At 42.1% G+C, this 19,122-nt stretch overlaps 1 protein-coding gene across 4 annotated transcripts in view; it reads left to right on the top strand.

The window, feature by feature from the left end:
* Nucleotides 1-19,122, top strand: part of SLC25A13 (solute carrier family 25 member 13) — a 110,107-nt gene that overhangs the window by 70,301 nt on the left and 20,684 nt on the right. For all 4 annotated transcript variants that reach the window (XM_077303648.1, XM_077303647.1, XM_077303650.1 and 1 more), the window contains 4 exons: nt 969-1,053; nt 1,983-2,141; nt 10,016-10,068; nt 11,141-11,221. In XM_077303648.1, the coding sequence (XP_077159763.1) occupies nt 969-1,053; nt 1,983-2,141; nt 10,016-10,068; nt 11,141-11,221 (378 nt within the window). The remainder of the gene's footprint in view (nt 1-968; nt 1,054-1,982; nt 2,142-10,015; nt 10,069-11,140; nt 11,222-19,122) is intronic.

Raw genomic sequence — 19,122 nt, 5'->3', positions numbered from 1 at the left:
TCAGTGTTCTTTGGTGGTGTACTTTTGTGTTTGAACGCCTGTTGTGTAGCCAGTACCAGAAATATCGCAGTATATAGATCAGCACATACAACAATAAGTCATCTTGCGCAAATGAATAATCTGCTCCTTGTGGGCCCCTTTTAAGCAGAAGAAAGAGTTTACACGTGTTCGGGGCAGGGAGAGGATTATCTTCTCCCTTTTCCCTTCCAGCAGCTCTCACAATGCTTGGAAACCTGAGCGAAGATTGTAAAACAGAATTTTATGCAGTGTAGAACTGAAAGCCTCTGTTTCCGGGATTCTTCTTCTTTGTGTCACTATTGTTCTTTCTGTGTCTTGTGTTAAACGCTGATCTTCACCTTTGTGAATTGTCCAAATGGCAATAACTTCCTTTTCTGTTTCCACAAAAGGTCCTTTCCTGCACCCTCTTTAATTCTGACTGATGTCTTGCTTGGGGGTTAACTATGATTATGCAATAACCCGAGTGGCATCATTTCATTACTTTTATTTCCTGTTTTTGCCGTGAATACTCATGGCAAACATAGGAGGAAAAAACAGCTCTAATGCATTGTATTTGAATGCTTTGTTATTGTTCCTGCAAAGGGGGGGGGTATAAAGTGGAGATGGGATGACCCCCCCCCTTTATTTTCTTACTCGTTCTAAGAGTTTTAAACTTCTTTCTAGAAAGCAATTTGGGGCAGTTAAGATCCTGGCAGGGCTTTGCAAACAAACCCTGTAGGAGAGCCATGCTGGATGCGTTCCTTTGTTAATTGTTTGCTTATAAGCATTTGGCTCTCGATCTCCAGTGATGAGTATCCACTGGACTGAATCTTGCGGACATGTTCTGTGGCATCCAACCCACTTTCTTCCACTGGTCAGTAGTTGTGGCATACACTTGATTTACACTCACTACACAATTGCAACAAAGAATAATTTTCCTTGCATCTTCTGCTTAAATTATACACACACAGAAAGCTCCTGGTGATGTGTCCCGACCGATTCTCATCCAGATAGCAGAATCTGCCTACAGGTTTGCCCTTGGTTCCGTTGCTGGAGGTAAATAAATTTCCATCCGATTTTTTTTCTCTGTTGTTTGTTCCCTCCCCTTCCCGACACACACACATTTAAATATCTCTCTAAATTCATTTGTTTGCTCATTCATACAATTTATATATCGCCCCTCACTATGACGTCTTGCAGCTTATAAACTGGTAACTAAATTCTTTGGCCTGCCCCATTTTTGTGCACTCCTTGATTGATTTAAGGATTCTGTCAAGTGTACTTTAAGACTGATCTCAAGTACAGTTTAGAAATATATTGGTCTGACTCCTGCTGCCATCCACTTGGTGTAAGAATGGCCTTGCTCAAAGAGGACGTGGCTTTTCACCAAGGGTTGACAAAGTGTCATGAAAATCATAACCAGTGTTTGGCCGGGCTGTTGAAAGGAGAATTGAAAAATTGCATGGCTCCTTGAAGTTCAGAGACTACGACTGTGCAAAAGCCTAACAGCATGGAGGGAAATTATGTGTGTAGTTCGTTTCCTTGTACCTGTTAAGTGTTTTAACAGCCTGATCCTATGCAAAGTTAGGCATGCCTGAGCCTGTTGAAGTCAATCAGAAATGATGCACCCAACGCTGCTTACATCAGAGTATAAATACTTCTCTGGGGTGGGGGTTCACTTGCCTGGCTTGTCTACAAGAATGTTTTAATGCAAAGCAAACTAATATAATGGCAAAGACGACGGTGACTGCAGTCTCAAAACACAGAATTCCTAGGGACTCCTCAGAGCTCTCTGTATACTCACGCACTCACTCACTCACTCACTCACTCGACATTCAGTCCTCTGTGGCGCCTTCCTTGTATCCTGGTGGGATCTGCTGGCCCTTCGGCACACTGGCAAATCCCACTAAATGTGTGGACTGCTACAATGGAGGTGACCGCATTCAAACTCCCTTTTTTGTTTTCAATTTACATTTTACGTGCAGCTGTTGGGGCCACTGCAGTCTATCCAATCGATCTTGTGAAAACCAGAATGCAGAACCAGCGCTCCACTGGGTCCTTCGTGGGGGAGCTGATGTACAAGAACAGCTTTGATTGTTTTAAGAAAGTGCTGCGCTATGAAGGATTCTTCGGGCTCTACAGAGGTCAGTATTTAAAGACTGAACTTTCTTTGCTTCTCGTTGTTGATGGCCACCAACTTGACCTCCTTCCAGATTCGGGGGACAAGACTTTGGGGGGCTTCCCTTCCTCCTCCCGTTTCATGTGGAAATTGAAGACTGCTGTGAAAATTGCTGTGGCGTTCAAATTGAGAGTGTTAAAAAATTAGGAATGAGCCTCTTGTGGCGCAGAGTGGTAAGGCAGCGGACATGCAGTCTGAAAGCTCTGCCCATGAGGCCGGGAGTTCAATCCCAGCAGTTGGCTCAAGGTTGACTCAGCCTTCCATCCTTCCGAGGTCGGTAAAATGAGTCCCCAGCTTGCTGGGGGTTAAACGGTAATGACTGGGGAAGGCACTGGCAAACCACCCCATATTGAGTCTGCCATGAAAACGCTAGAGGGCGTCACCCCAAGGGTCAGACATGACTCGGTGCTTGCACAGGGGATACCTTTACCTTAAAAAAATTAGGGGCAGGGTATTTCATGCCCCAAAAGGGTCCAGTATTCTCTACAGAAATGTTTTAATTTAAGTATACGATTAGAAGTACTTTTTTGTGAGCATTGCTTCTCTTTTGAACTGCAGTGCTTAGACAGGCCTGACCTGCCTATCTTAGCTGGAAATGAGAGAAATGTGTGTGTTGGGGGAAGGGGGGAGACATAGCTGCTTCAAAGACTGTAGGCGTCATAGGAAAAATTTAGGGTCAATTTGATGTTACCTAATAACTTTCCATTAGCATATTAGTGTGACACAAATAGCAAAAGCGGTCATGGTGTCAACAGTATAGCTTCACAATAAGTATAATAAACAGTTGCCAGCAATCATAAGCTGATACAAGCAATTGCACTGGCTATACCTCTGCTGCAGAAGGGACCATGATCCAAATAAATGATATGCACACAGAATAATTGCTTTAGTATTATCAGCCAGCATTTCCCATTGCTGCACAAGATCAACTATTGTTCACTTGAAAAGTGGCTTGTCTCTTCAACTTTGAAAATTGCGGTAGTATTAAGAAAAGCTGCACCTACATGTTTTCCCTGCCCTTGCTCCTGACATATGAGCAAGCTAAATAGATTAGTTGCTTTCTTATGTAAAGCGTGTTTTGTAAGGGACCTTGTAATGCCTAGTCATTTCATCTTCCATCTTGCTGTGCATCCCCATATAGTCTAGTGTAGGCCGACTGAAGAGAACGATTTCTAGCTTTAAATCTGTACAATAGGACGTTTCACCCCAACAGAGCTGTGTATGAATGGGTTTTCCTACTAGTCACATCATGTGCCCCAAGGACAGGATGGTCATTCCTGAGGTAGAGGGATAGAGAAGACCTCAGTCTCCGGACCAGTCTAAGAAGTCATGATGGGCATCAAAACCTCCCCCAAAGAAACATGAGCATTCCAACACAAGGAGAAAACTCAGCCTACAACTGCCTTGGCTTTGAGGCTCCTGGGTTCAGATCCTGTGCTTCTACGTACATGTACTTACCTCCGATTGTTTTTGGGGTTCTTCTCTGGATCTGACGAGGATCAGCCAGACATTCTGCTGCGGCAATCTCAACACCACGAGCAGAGCTCCCTTGACTTGGAAAATGGCTACTCAGTCATCATATCAGGTGTCTCCTGGTTACTTGGAACAGTGAGACCAGCCTGTACAAAGGTTGAGAAGCAGGAACCAGCAATGAAGTAAGTTGAGGAACCTGATGGTCTTTATCTACTTAGGCATGTGATGCAAATGGCAGGAAAACTCACGTATGTGCAGTTCCATTTGGGGCAGGATGCCCCATTGTCAAGCTTCAAAGCTAGAAATCATCCTCTGAAGCTGGCCTGCACCTGTGCAATCCCAATGTGTGTCTTTACAAAAGTCGTCAGTAAGCAACAGTTACAGATAAGTGCAACTGTCATCTTGTACAAAACCTGCGGTGCTAATACTTTTATATCTTGGGCTGGTGGAAACCATGGGAAATACAGCCTGCGTTTGAATTGGACTTCTTCAAAGCCAAACAATTGCTCTACCAAGCTCCATAATGTCTATCCTGACAGCAGTGGGTCTCCAGGTTCTCAGGCAGTGCAAAGCCTTTCCCAGATACCTGCTTCCAGAAATCCTTTATCTGGGGGGTTCTGATAACTGAACATGTGGCCATCGGCATTAAAAGCATGCATTCCACCACTGAGATTCTCTGGAGGCTTCTGAGGTCAACACACTTCCTTATCTAGAGGCAGCATTCACTGTGGGAAATAAGCCATGCAACCCCAGTAACGCTGCCTCAGTATTATTGGAGCCATGCAGTTGGAAATGGTTCATGTGGAGGCACAGCTCATGGATATGCTATTTATTTATTTGTATGGACGCCCTTTGTTGGCCATGACTGAGTTGAATGATCCATGTACCACTGAAGCAGCATCATGGGAGTCACTCAGTCAGGCTTATTACTGGGGCTCTTTGACTTCCCAGTCAGGTCCTGTCAGTGTAGGAATCCCAGAGAAAATAATGTCGGGATAGATAGTTTGGGATAGATGGGCACTTGAAAAAGAGCAGACTCTGAGCTGCTTTAACGGCCATTGACAATCACAGTTTTTTTCCAGTTTACAGTTTAGGATCGGATCCTCAGTAAAAATGTGCAGCAGGTTGGCTTGTTGCCAGCCTTAGGTGCCTGCTCCATCTCACACACACCCCCCCCCCCCCGCCCGCCTCACTCCTAGGATTGAAGATGAAGACTTAGTTCTGTTTCCATGTGATTCAGAAGTACAGGTGTGTGGGAGTCTTCACCATGATTCTCTGTGTGAGAAAGTAGGGAAAAGAAATAGGGAGGTGCTTTCAGGTTTTCAGGGAACGAAACTTAAGTAAGATGCCTGGATACAGCCTTAGTGTGTTAAAGCACAGTGGATATGCTGATGTTCTGAAATTAACAGACTTTGATAAAGACAAATTACACCATCTCGTGGATCTTGGGAGGGTAGTAAAATGTTTGTACAAGACAAATTGACTTACGGATAATTGCAGACAAGCCGCTGGGGAGGCAGTTGCATGCCGCCCTTAATGAATGTCATAACAGCCCCCAGGGAGACACTTCTGCAAATATTTCCGCTTTCCTCAGTGACTTCTCATACCAGAGACCCCTTTTCTCTCCTTCTGCCTCATGCATGGTATCTAATATTAAGTCTCAACATGTTTTTGTTTGTTAAAATTTAGGGTTGATTTACACATTTCAGTCTGCACTTGCTGTGTCTTGGGCTCCCCACTCTATCTTTCAGATTTGACTGTGTTCCCTTACATTCAACACCTCTTCTTTGTGACAAGAGGAGAAAAACAGATTCTTTAAATATCAGCACCATTTTAACTGGCTCGTCTTCACATCCCTCTTAACACTGGAATGTATTTAGCCAATGATGTTATTGTAAACCGCCGCGAGACGGTAATCCTGAGAGCGGTGGTATATAAATTAAAATATAAATAAAATAAATAAATGTTAGAGCAGCAGAAGTAGCATTGTTTTGGGGCTTATGGAATTAGGAACAGAGAATCAGATGTATATATCCTTCTGTCACAGTCCTTTATGCTGTGAACCATCACATTCCAGCTGGTCTGAGAATAGCAGTATAAAAATCCGATAATAAAAGAAAAAAAAATTAAAAGCAGTGTCCCTGCATTACATCGTGCCAGAGAAGAAGCCTCCATGTTTGGAGGGAAGTAGCCGTTCCTGGATTTCGTGTTCAAACGATACCTGCCACTTTTCTATTTCCAGCTTAGAAATAGTTCCGGCTAAGGTTGAATATTGTATCTTCATAGAATCATAGAGTTGGAAGGGGCTATACAGGCCATGTAATCCAACCCCCTGCTCAATGCAGGATCAGCCCAAAGCATCCTAAAGCATCCAAGAAAAGTGTGTATCCAACCTTTGCTTGAAGACTGCCAGTGAGGGGGAGCTCACCACCTCCTTAGGCAGCCTATTCCACTGCTGAACTACTCTGACTGTGAAATTCTTTTTCCTGATATCTAGCCTATATCTTAACTATTGAGCTTTCCTTCAGAGTGACGCAGCATCAGCGCAGTCCAAAAAACAGCTTCACCCTTTGCAGTCCACCGCAGGATGTAACTTCTGCTTAGCGTTGCACAGGATGCTTTGCTACTGTTTGAAATGTGGGCCTGGACATTGCTTTAAATGGAAAGGACAGCAGTTTGTCCTTTACTGCAAGATTTCACTGAGGACTTCAGCTTGGGATGCAGGCTGAACTGTGCATACTTCCAGGACTTTGGGAATGAAATGTTCCACTGTGCTAGAGGGAAGTGGGCAACAGTCGTATTAAAGTTTGGCAGGGAAGGATAGCCCAAGTAGAGAATGTCTTAGATAGCTTTTCCACTCACTTTTAAGCTTTTCTTCCCTTTGACAATTGACACCAAACTGTGAACTTCCAAAACAATGTTTGGTAAAATAGAACAAAATACAGTTAACTTCCATCTCATTCAACATTCACTTACTCAAGAAACCCAACCCTTCCCCTTAGTTTCTCTGTTATAATGACATGGTAGCTTAATGTTTCAGGAACTTTCCCCTCTGCCAAATCCCACTGGAATTAAGGAGCATAGCGAATACCAGACATTTTAGCTTGTAGCTTATGCTGCAGAAATTCTTGATGGATGATGTTCCGCTAAGCAACAAGAAGAGAGAGAGTGAAAATTCTCAGTCATTAAAAGATGAGGGACCCAAACTGTGACACGACGAATGGGCTATGGTTAGTTTTGCTGAGATAATATATGTGAAGCTGAGTGATCAGTGCAAGGGGTATTGCAGATTCATAGTACAGCATCTTCAGTTGAAATGTTTCAGGTAGAAAGAGTTGGGAAGGATGCTTCTATGCCTGAGAATCTGGACCAGTGTAGTCATTCAGAGTAGATAGCCCTGGACTAGACAGACTACTGGTCTGACCTGGTATTAGGCAACTTCATATGTTCCACTGTAAAAATACTGACAGGTGGACTCTCGTCCACTTTTATACCCTTTCCAGTATCTTGTGGTTACTTATCTAATTCCTAAACAGATATCAAACCTGGAGGAAGGGGAAAAATCTGGGGATTCTTTACCCATTTTTCTAATGGCAAAATTAGGACATTTCTTTAGCAATAGCTGAAACGCTTTTTGAGATATGGTTTTAGCATGATAATAAGGTAAAGGTAAAGGTATCCCCTGTGCAAGCACCGAGTCATGTCTGACCCTTGGGGTGACGCCCTCTAGCGTTTTCATGGCAGACTCAATACGGGGTGGTTTGCCAGTGCCTTCCCCAGTCATTACCGCTTACCCCCCAGCAAGCTGGGTACTCATTTTACCGACCTCGGAAGGATGGAAGGCTGAGTCAACCTTGAGCCGGCTGCTGGGATTGAACTCCCAACCTCATGGGCAGACAGATTCAGACAGCATATCGCTGCCTTACCACTCTGCGCCACAAGAGGCTCAACATGATAATACATAGCATGAAAAGGTTTAGGTAAGACCGTCTACAGCATTAGCTATTAATAATCCCTATGTTTACTGTAGGTGTACTTTCAAGAATATGTTTATTGTTTTATTGTGAATCATTTTGGCAATAAATGACTCTGTTGATTGTAAATCCAGTTCAATGTAACCACGTTTCTTTCTCCCGTGGCTTTTTAATATCCATTTTTTTGTTTGTGATATAAGCTGTGATTTGGTTCCCTGTGTTTATTCATTTCCATCAGGCTTCTGACATTAGAAATACTTTTGATTCTTCCCATAACATAATTTCAATATTGTGTTGGATATGTACAACTTAGCTGTCTCGGGGACTTGAGTGAGCATTGGCCTCGTTTCAACCTGTCTTCACAGTTAAAATGCAGGAGAAATAAGCAAGGGTAACCAGTTATAGCCTGCTGTTGATAGGTAGACGTAAAGTCATAACATAGACCCATTACAGAGAAAGTGAGGCTTATTCCCAGTTCATTAAATCCATTACTTAAGGTGCTGTTAAAACTACAGAACTATGTGGAATTCTTTAGCACACCATGCTCAGAGAAGTTAACTACAAGAAACCAGAGGAGTCAGGGTGCCAGTCTTCTCCATAGACTTATCACTGGATGAACGCAGGAAGTTGCCTTCTACAGAATCAGACCCATCAAACTCAGTATTGTCTACCCCAGGGTTAGTCAAACTGCGGCCCTCCAGATGTCCATGGACTGCAATTCCCATGAGTCCCTGCCAGCGTTCTGGCAGGGACTCATGGGAATTGTAGTCCATGGACATCTGGAGGGCCGCAGTTTGACTACCCCTGGTCTACCCAGACCAGCAGCAGCTCTCCAGGGTCCCAGGCTGAGGTCTTTCAGATCATCTCCATTCTGGTTCTTTCAACTGGAGATGCTGGGGATTGAACCTGGAACCTTCAGTATGCTAAGCAGAGGCACTGCCGCTCTCACAAGGAAAGAAAAGAAGAGTAAAGGCAGTTAAAAAAAACAGATTTAAAGACAGATTTACAGAAGGCAGCAGTAGTTGAAACAAAATTGGTTTGTTCCAAAACCAAGCATAAACAGAGTATCTCAAAAGCAGAAGCAGGTAGGGAAACAACCATATTACCCATCAACACATCTGGAATGTTGCAAAAGAGACACCTCTTAACACTTGTACAAAATTTGTTAGGTATTTTTACCGAAACAAGAAAATTAGTGTGACTGCAAATTGTGTGTGTGTGTGTGTATTGACTTTCTCAGAAATGCTCTGTTGCTTAAGCACAGAGAGCTTTTGTGGGAGATTAATCTTTGTGTGTGTGCACACAGAATATTTTATACAACCATCAGTTCAAATCCTGTTACAAAATTTGAGTTCAGAACAGCAGATGAATTCTAGCATCTGCTATGCCTATATGCTGTCTTTATTTCTGTCTTTGCAATAGGAAATATCACACAGCTGAAATTCTAAATAGCAGTCCTTTGGTGACATCTTTATTTCCCAGTTCATTTTCTTATTGCTTCAGTTCTTGCTGCTGACGTCATGCATGAGACTACTTAGGATTTATATAGTGGTTTTGGCTCTTCTCAGACTACTTTGGTGAGCCATACAACAATCTTGTAAGGTAGGTAGGCATTGCATTGCAGATATAGGACTGAGGTTGAGGGAAGACAGCTGACATGTGGCCACCTAATACAACTATTGGTGAGTTTTGAACTAGGGACTTTCTAATTTGCAGACCACTCTCTTGATTACAATGACATTTTTGGTTCTCTGCACTAATATGTATGTTACTGAAGCATTTAGAGGGTGAACTATTTGGGACACCACCTTCCCCTCCTCCCCCCCCCCCCCCCAATGTATTTATGAAGAACTAGTTGGCAAATGAGAATTTAGGGCAAAATGTTCTCATTTTTATTTTTGCATGGGCAAATTCCCTGTACTTACAAAGACACTGTACATACACCCACACTTCGATCTCCTTTCTGGGGGTGCAGCCAAAGGCAAATGCTTGCTATATTGCTCCTGCATAAGCCCAAGGAAAAGCTGTGCAGGCAGCCTTTTTTTATTTGAATTGCGCTCTGTATGCATTTCACACTTAGGAGCAAATTACTGATGTGGATTAGGGTATTACTGGATTTGATGCAGTGCTGAAAACTTGGTGTGTATGTGAGTGAGTGAGTGTGCGTGCGTGCGTGCATGCGTTTAAAGTGAAATGTCTGGGTACTCTTTTAAGCATAATAGTAGAAAATTGCTCTAAAATTCGCTCGCTTACCTGCTGAACTTTGAACATAACTGTTTGTTTCCTAAGTTAATGCTAAGTGTGATGTGATACATTTATACTCTCTCTCTCTCTCTCTCTCTCTCTCTCTCTCTCTCTCTCTCTCTCTCTCTCTCTCTCTCTCTCTTTGCAGGTCTTTTGCCACAATTATTGGGAGTGGCCCCCGAGAAGGCTATCAAGCTCACTGTAAGTTTATGAATACTGACTGTTTTGCCTTTTGTCCAGTTAAGCGTTTGCATGTCCAGTGGGAAGACGTCGAGAGTTTCTGCGCTTACAACCTGCATAAGTATAACAGAGCACAGTGTCTTTGGATAAAGCTAACCTTATTGAACGTTATATGCATATTTACATTTCAAATCCAACCACTGTAAGTGGCATGTGGTCCCTATGCTTTTGAAGAGAGAAACGTAAAAGTCATCTGGTTGCTTCATTTGAAAAGTCTACACCAGGGGTAGTCAAACTGCGGCCTTCCAGATGTCCATGGACTACAATTCCCATGAGCGTTTGCTGGCAGGGGCTCATGGGAATTGGTCCATGGACATCTGGAGGGCCGCAGTTTGACTACCCCTGGTCTACATAGTTCATCAACTTTACAGTATTTGTTTCAAAACAGCACTAACCTTGACTTCCACGCCCTCGGTCACACCAATGTTTATTGCCTACTAGTTTAACCTAAATAAATATAGCCTGCTGTGGAAATCTGAGTTTGTATAGAGGCCTTTTCAGATGTTTTTTGTGCCCATCATCCCTTCCCTTGCAGACTACTGTAAAGAAGAGCTGCTAATAAACTAATCCATAGCCAACCAATATTAAGCACGATTTTGAATTTTAGTTTACAAAACCCGAACACCCTTATTTGGAAGTCAGTCCAGTTAAAATCATAATGTAATAATTAAATAACCTTTATATAAACTATAAAAATGAATACTAAAATTTATTTTTATAACCTGCCCTTCCCAGTTGGCTCAAGCCAGGTAACAACAAGGTAAAACATACAAATAATATAGTTTACGTAGTTGAAACAATATATACATTTGAATTAGGCTATTTCGAAGACCAAAAATAAATACACACACAAACCTCCAATTTACATGCAAACAGCAATCCAAGCTATAAATTGGTTTTAAAACCCAATAAAGTTCTCCTCCTTGAGTATGTAATATAGTAATGATTTATATTTACAGCTAGTGCTAATTCCTGAAAGGAAAATTAATGGGACATGTTTCCTGTCTTCATATGGCTATTTTTGTTCTTCAAGGTAAATGATTTTGTGAGAGACAAATTTATGAACAAAGATGGGTCTGTTCCTCTCGTAGCAGAGATTATGGCTGGTGGCTGTGTAAGTATCTTTACTCTCTTTATTTTATGTTTTAGAGGAGTATTTCAGCTTTTAGTCATGTAATATGACCACAAAGATCAAGGCTCTTGTTGACTTGTAGAGCTAGCAAGCATATTGGTTTCCTTCTTAAATAGTTAATCAGTTTCACAAGTGTAAGGATAAATAGTTTGGGAGTTACGTTAAAAGCAGTGGGTTTTGTGGTGATGGTTGGTCTGGCCCTACTAGCTGAAGCCTTTTGCTTTAGTGACACAGGATCTATATGTCCATTTTAAAAGTTAGTGATTAATGCAGAATTTCGTTATGGGTCCGTTCTGCCTTCTTGTCGTCCATGCCCTTCTCTCCCCTGATGTTCTGTCTCACCTACTAATGTTCACATCTATGTCCTAACGCCAGAGTTTGCAAATGGCAAAAATGACTCACATTTCTTGTTGCCATAGTGTCAGCAGGTTGCATGAAGTTAACTGGGAGCATCCTGCCTTCCAGAATGTAGGCTGCATGTAAAACCCATGATGCAAAGCTTGTTTGGCTGGGTTGGAGTCTATCTTAATGGGCAGAGCTGTATCTGATTCTCTGAAACGACAATATTTCTACTGCTTAGTTTTGCAACGGTAATTCATGTAATTATACCAACCACTCTATTGGGGTGCATTGATTTTTGTTCAAGCAATTATAAATCCTTTTTACATGAAATGAACTCTTGTTCAGAGATGAGCGCCATTTTAAAGACAGAGAGCGCTGTTCATTTAAGTGGGCTTTGATCAGCGGGGCAAGGCAAGGCTGGTGTAGTTCCAAGCCGACTGGTAAATTTCTGCTGTCATAAGAGGGATGAGGTCACTCTTGCAAGAAGTTTATATCTGTGCTGAAAAGAACGTAGAAGCGCAGATCCAAACCGAGTGAATAGTTCTGAAATACCTAGAGATGAAGAGAGTCGTGCAGCTGTGTTTGCAAATGGAGGTGCTACATGCACCCTGGATATTGAGCTGTCTCTATTCACAGTAGTGCTGGTTAAAGAGTTCTAGCTTTCTCTCATTCTCATGAGATGCGGGTGATGACTGCCTGCTCTGTTTGATCACTGACCTGTCACAGACTGCCAGGTAGACTCACCTGCTCTGTAATTGAAGGAGCATTCAAAGAAGAATTTTTTAAAGAGTCTTGACCTTCTTATGTGTATTTTTATTTTGCACACTAATAAAACTTAAAATGAAATCAGGTGCATGGTGGTGGAGCTCCTCAAAGAAATTAAAAAAAACCCCAACCCAAAGCATCTCTTCAGTTTTATTAAAAAGTTAGTATAAATTTACTCCTTATTTCTAAATCACAATTTGCTGTTTTTATGAGGGCTGCAGCTCTCTTTTTTAGTAGTTCGGCAGCATAGGTCAATTGGAGGCAGATTTCTTAGCCATACTTTCCAAAATGCGGTGTGTGCTGAATCTCTTGGTTGGCATTTGAGACTCTAAAATTAATTATGCGATTCTGCATAATTTCCTGGCAGTGGATAGTTGGTGGCAGAGAGCCCAGGGCTTTCTTTTGAACTGAAAATGTTTAACTAAAGGGCATAGAGCTGTGCCAGGTAGATAGGATGGGGCTTGTGTTGTCTCCCAATGGGTGGTCCTGTTTTGTTATGTCTCTGTATCTCTTTCAAAGCTGGCAGTACAGGCTGAGGGGACAATGCCTCTTTAATGGACAAGGTCTGTTTTTCTGATTGTTCTAAACAGGCTTAAGTTGTTGAGAAGACTCTGTAACTCAGTGAATGCTTGGATTTTGAAAGCCTTAAGCATTCTTGTGTGTAGAACAGTGGAATATGATCTTAGGCAGTGATCACGAACACAAAAAACGCTTTGCCGTGAGACAAATTCTTAATTCTGTAAGGGGGGGAGAACCTCAGTAAATCACTAAGGTATCTTTTGAAATGTAATCCATGCAGAGGAGGGAGTGAAAGGGATATGCTGACACCTTTACTGTCTCCTCTGCTGCAAGAAGAAGATGATTTCGCCTCGTTTTCTTGTATCCCCTAAGTGAGGGATAATTTGAGTTCATGCAGATTTTAGCAAGCTTTTTATTAACAGAAAGGTTAGACCTTCCTTGATGTCGGCATATTGCAATTCAGAGGCGGCTTTAAAACAGTGAAATCTAGAAAGGGGGAAAGTGTTCCCCCGTGGTTCAACAACCAGTTGTCCTTCTGGAATGCAAAGGGCTTGGCTGCTGTCATGTGAACTAACAGCTCTTTGCTGTTCGCAATGTAAATGATGTTGGTTGACTTTTGAGCCATTGGAGGATTCACCTTGCTGAATGATTACAGAGAATTAGTACACACGGTTGATTTTTTACACTGGCAACCACAAAGTTGCTTGTTTTGTTGAGTAAGCCATTTTTGGTCTTGTAAATGTGTTTCTTTACTGCGGGCGGGTGGGAATGAAGTTATTTGTTTCATGACGCTACATAGGATGTAGATCCCACTTCAAGTCACTTATTGGGTCTTTAAACTGGGCTTTCCACAAAGCCTTGAATTCACAGGTTTGCCAGTAAATAGTGGTTCATCCCACTTTGCTGTATCCAACAAGGCAGTATGTGTGGATGCTTAAATCCAGAGACTGGAACCATGAACAAACAAGCATAGTCTTTCTGTACATGTCACAAAAGCCCCAGGTTTGCAGACAAATCTGAAAAAATACCCTCAAATGATAGAAGCAACTCCCGTACCTTCAAGAAATGAATGTCCTCTGAGTGGCCATTGTGCGTGTAGTAAGGCAACAACAACATTATTGTCAATCTTCTGGTTTTTATCAGTAAAAGAAAGTGGGCAGAGCAGGGCCTCTTCCAAAAGGGAGGCTTTTGCCTCCCAAGGCCATTCATGCTTCCCACGTTAGGCCTGGCAGCAACTATCAAGTAACTCACTGCTACACAACTTGCATGACTCACCCAGGCCCAGCAGCAACCACCTACCAATTCACTACTGTTTGACAGCAGCTATTACATGAAAGCCAGCATGGTAAGAGTGCTTGACTAGGATCTAGAAAACACAGGTTCAAATCCCCACTCGCCATAAGATTCACGTTCAATGTAACTTCCCTTCCTGGGTTCCTGTGAGAATAAAATGAGACTATAAGCTGCTTTGAGTTCCCATTGGGAAGAAAGGCAGGGTATAAATGAATTAAATAGAAGTTATAGGGAGCAAATGAGATTAGTGGGTGGGAAGAAGACAAGGTAGCAGGGAAAGGTGAGGACTTGGAAGTCAGGAGGCGGGCAGGATGAAATAGCTTGGGAAAGGCAATATGCAGCAAAAGGAAGCACCCCCCACCCACAAACACACACACACACACACAAGCCCTTGGTGGAAAGCCTGTGGGTACCTAGAAGTCTGAGATGGGGTAAATGGGAGCATTTCTAGCAGACTCTGCTGGTGTTACACTGGAAGCTCTGTGTTTCTTGGTTGCATGCAGCAATGACTCACAATAGGGGTGTTTCAGCTGCTGGAAAAATAAAATGGCTCATGAACTCAGGTGTTTTCCATCCCCAATGTATCTCTGCTGCAAGTGCACCCACCCGCTGCATGATCTGTTTTCTTTGTCTGGTGAGAGGCACGTGTAGCGTTCAGACTTGGTACAGAAGACCTGTTTTCTAACCACCACAGTTATTTTTGGAGAGGAACGGAGTAGAGGCTTACAGTGTAAGGAGACTGCAAAAGGCTGCCATATAGACGACAGAGCAGAGTTGTTCTCTCTTGCCCCAGAGGGACAGACCAGAACCAATGGGATGAAATTAATTCAAAACAAATTCTGTCTAAACATCAGGAAGAAGTTCCTGACAGAGCGATTTCTCAGGGGAGCAGGCTTCCTCGGGAGGTGGTGGGTTCTCCATCTTTGGAAATTTTTAAACAGAGGCTGGATAGGCATCTGACAGAAGAAGAAGAAGAAGAAGAAGAAGAGTTGGTTCTTATAGGCCGCTTTTCCCTACCCGAAGGAGGCTAAAGCGGCTTACAATCGCCTTCCCATTCTTCTCCCCACAACAGACACCCTGTGAGGTAGGTGAGGCTGAGACAGCCCTGATATCACTGCTCACTCAGAACAGTTTTGTCAGTGCCGTGGTGAGCCCAAGGTCACCCAGCTGGTTGCATGTGGGGGAGTGCAGAATCGAACCTGGCATGCCAGATTAGAAGTCCGCACTCCTAACCACTACACCAAACTGGCTCACCAAGAGGCTGATTCTGTGACGGTTCAGGGGGGTGGCATGTTACAGTGAATGAGCGATAGAGTTGTGAGTGTCCTGCATAGTGCAGGTGGTTGGACTAGATGGCCCATGAGGTCCCTTCCAACTCTGTGATTCTACGATTCTACCCTTTGAAGCTCATTGACATCAATGGATGTGCAGTGGTGTAACTCTGTTCCAGATGTCATAATCAATGTCCCAAGCACTGTGGTAGGAAACAATTGAGTCTTTTTCCCTGAAAGGGTGCAGTTCCCTTCCTGCCCTGAACTTCTGGAGCTGGCCCTCTGCTGTTCTGTATTTCTTGTCTGCCTTACATGGAGGGAGGGAGGAGAGCTTGCGCTCTCTCATCATTTGTGCATGCCATGCTCATCTCCAGGCTGTGCGCTACACACAAAAAAATCAAAAGGCCTGGGATTCTAGTCTGTTTGTCTTCCATTTGCTTGGAACAGAATGTGGTAGAAGCTAGATCCTTACCACAACTTAATTACAGATTTCTGCTTGTCTTCTAGAAATAACTCTGTGGTTTGTACGCACCTTCGATGAATTCCTTTACACCATTTAAAAATAATACTTTAAAAGCGTGCTGCAAAACTTGAACAGGACCGTTCTGCTTTGTTAGGGGGTCACTTTTGAAAGAAAACAGCAATGTTTAACGGTGTCAAACAATTTAGTCTTGCAGTTCACAAAGTCAAAGAATAATGCAGAGAGCTTAAACATGCTTAATAGCAGGAGGAGCCCCTAAAGCAGAAGGGCTGGAGAAAAGCCGCTTGTATGATATTGCAGTACTTTGCAAATACTCTCTCTTAAGAACCTGTGGCATGATATTCAGAAAGAAGTCAAGCTAAGTTTTGTCCTTAAAAAAACAAATAATATATTCCCTTTTAAACATGGAGTTAAAAACACACACACACATTTTCTGGGTATCAAGCGGTCATACAAATATGTATGCTAGCAAAATATACACGCCCCGAAATAATCACGCACTGCATAGTGCACAAGGTTTGCCATGCTTCTGCAAGAATTGAATGATTGTAGAAGTAACTCTGCTTGGCACCATCACAGAATGCTAAGATTTTTCAATGCATCATGGTTTTGCTTTTGTTTTCAGCATAACCGTCTTAATTCTGTTAGTGTGATCTGAGGCTATGCTTCGGAGTAAATTTCAGATTAGTGAAGACTCTGCAGGATTGCAGCTCACTACAGTGATCTTTGTGCTATTCGCTGTGGGAATCTATGATAGAATGAAGGAAATGGAAAGATGCAGCCATGGGCAGAAAGCGGGAGGTTGCTACAAATGATCTGATAAGTTATTTTCTTTGGCAAAAATCTGCATGATGGAGAGCGGAAAACTGTGTTTTTTTATGATGATCCTGGTAGGGTTTTTGGGTAGAGCGGCATACCTGGGAAAAAATTAAATTCTCACTTTATAAGAGAGGTCTTAAAATTGTGCTGTCTAATGTAAAAATACACTTTATGTAGCATTAGCTCAGCTGGTTACATCCATGTTTGAGGTATGATTTGAACACCATTAAAATCTGGGGAGTGGGTCATTAATCTGAACTGAAATAAGGCTCAGAAATGATATTGGCTGAAGCTGGTTAGAGAGGCGGATGTGAAATCTGATTTCTTTCTTTGCGGAACGGATTTCTCCTTGAATGAAATAACAATTGCTTGTCCCACAGGTCGGTAACATTCTATTAAATGAGGGAGAGGTAAAAGTTACTATTTCTACGCATACGTATTTTCTTCCCTGTATTATATATTTATTTTTCTTTCTTTGAGGTTAAAGCTTCACTTGTAGAGCTTTTTATTTGGGGGGGGGGTAAAGTAAAATGAATATTTTCGGCAATGTAACCTAAAGACGAAGTATTTTTTACAGGTTATTTTGAAACGATCGAGTTTTAAGCCTTTGAATATCCTTTCTACCTCCTTTCCCTCAAAGGAATGTGAACGGTTTCATTTTTAAAATTACCTTAGCGTGGGTTTTTCTTTTCATTTATTTTTTTTTAAGTAGCTTCACTCCCACCTCTTTCAAAAAATAAATTGAGTTGTAGTCAATAAAAACTTTTTTTTTAAATAATAAAAGGGTACTATAAAGACCAGTGCTATTCAATACTACTGTATTCCCCCTCCCCCCAAAAAGCCAGGGGACGATGTCATATATTTTAATAGAGCTACCAGACCTTAAGACATGGAAGGTCTGTAAATCATTAAATGTTACTACTTCTGCTACTTGCAGTCAAAATAGACACATACTCAAGGCAGAGCCGAATGTTAACATATTTGACAAACCTGTGACTTAATTGCTTTTATAACATCAATCAAATAGGCTCCACTTTGATTTCTTGGCTAGGCTTCTGAAGAACTGCTATAGCTAATAAAGTGAAAAATATCAAGTCTTCTGTTTTTACAGCACAGAACTGGTCAGAGCTTGTAAATAAACCATATTTTCCTACTTAAGACACACCATTAGAAAATTAGAATGAGGAAATCTTAAAATTTTGCATCTCATATTCTCAGAAGTTTAAATCTGTACAATACTAATTTTTCTGTTACCGTCCTGCATGGTTTTCACTACAGTTGAACTTAGCAACTGATTCTTAATAAGCACATTTTTAAATTTTGGTTCCGTTTGATTGAGAAGCTCCCCCTCCCCATTTCTCTTGGCCATTTTGTATAAAATGTGCATGTTGCTGAGAAGGTTTTTAAAGCCGTGTGTTTGTATTGGGCTTGGCTATTCAAGCTGCTTGTTTGGCTTTGTTTGTAAAAAGCATCCCTCAATATTGGAAGAAATATCAAGTTAAATTGCAAATTTGCAGTGTCTGGTGTCACGCTGACTCTCCACTTATGAAAGGCCTTCGTGGCAGCCAAGCAGAGGAAAGTGAAACAAGCAGAGATCCCATACAAATATTTGTTGTACCAAGGCTTAGTGCATGTGAATGGCCATACACCTGCAGAAATTCATACTTGTAGAGTATTCTGATGATGCGTGTTTCAGGTACAGTGAAAATCACTGGATTCACCCACTCTATAACAAGAAAGGATGTAGCAATTTAAAAGTTTGCCACACCTTAAAACATCTGGTGGGTAACTAACATTGTGTCAAATGTGTGCCGTTTTGTCTAGTAGCCCATACATTGTAGTGATTAGTATGAGTGTCTAGGATCTGGGAGAGCCAGGTTCGAATCTCCACGGTGCCATGGAAGCTTGCTGAGTGGCCCTTATGCCCATTACACACTCTCAGCCTAACAGGTCTTCCAGGGTTGTGAGGATAAAATGATTTATTTAGATTTATTAGATTTCTAGCCCGCCATTCCCAGAACGGCTCGTGACGGGTTACAACATTCATTAAAAAATCCCCAATAAAATCCAACATAAAACCAGCATCCAATACAAATGGAAGAGAGGAGGATGATATAAGCCGTTTGGGGAGAAGCGGGGTATAAGTAAATAAATGAATAACTGTTTCACACAGTGGCCCATATTAAAATAATGTGGTCACATCGTGCAATACAGTTGAGAAGTCTGGTTCACCTTCAAAACTGAAACAGGAAGAGATTCCGAAAAGGACATCTCCCAAGTCATTATGAGATTTCAAAACCTTCTCTGTGAGGTTTTTTTTGAGAGAGACTAAACTGGAGGAGAAAGAAATCACACCAATGTCTAAATTTGCAAATGGTGCGAAGAAAATGGGC

This window comes from Paroedura picta, chromosome 11 (assembly GCF_049243985.1).
Source record: "Paroedura picta isolate Pp20150507F chromosome 11, Ppicta_v3.0, whole genome shotgun sequence".
NCBI classification, from domain to species: domain Eukaryota; kingdom Metazoa; phylum Chordata; class Lepidosauria; order Squamata; family Gekkonidae; genus Paroedura; species Paroedura picta.
This window is presented reverse-complemented; position numbering and strand designations above follow the sequence as displayed.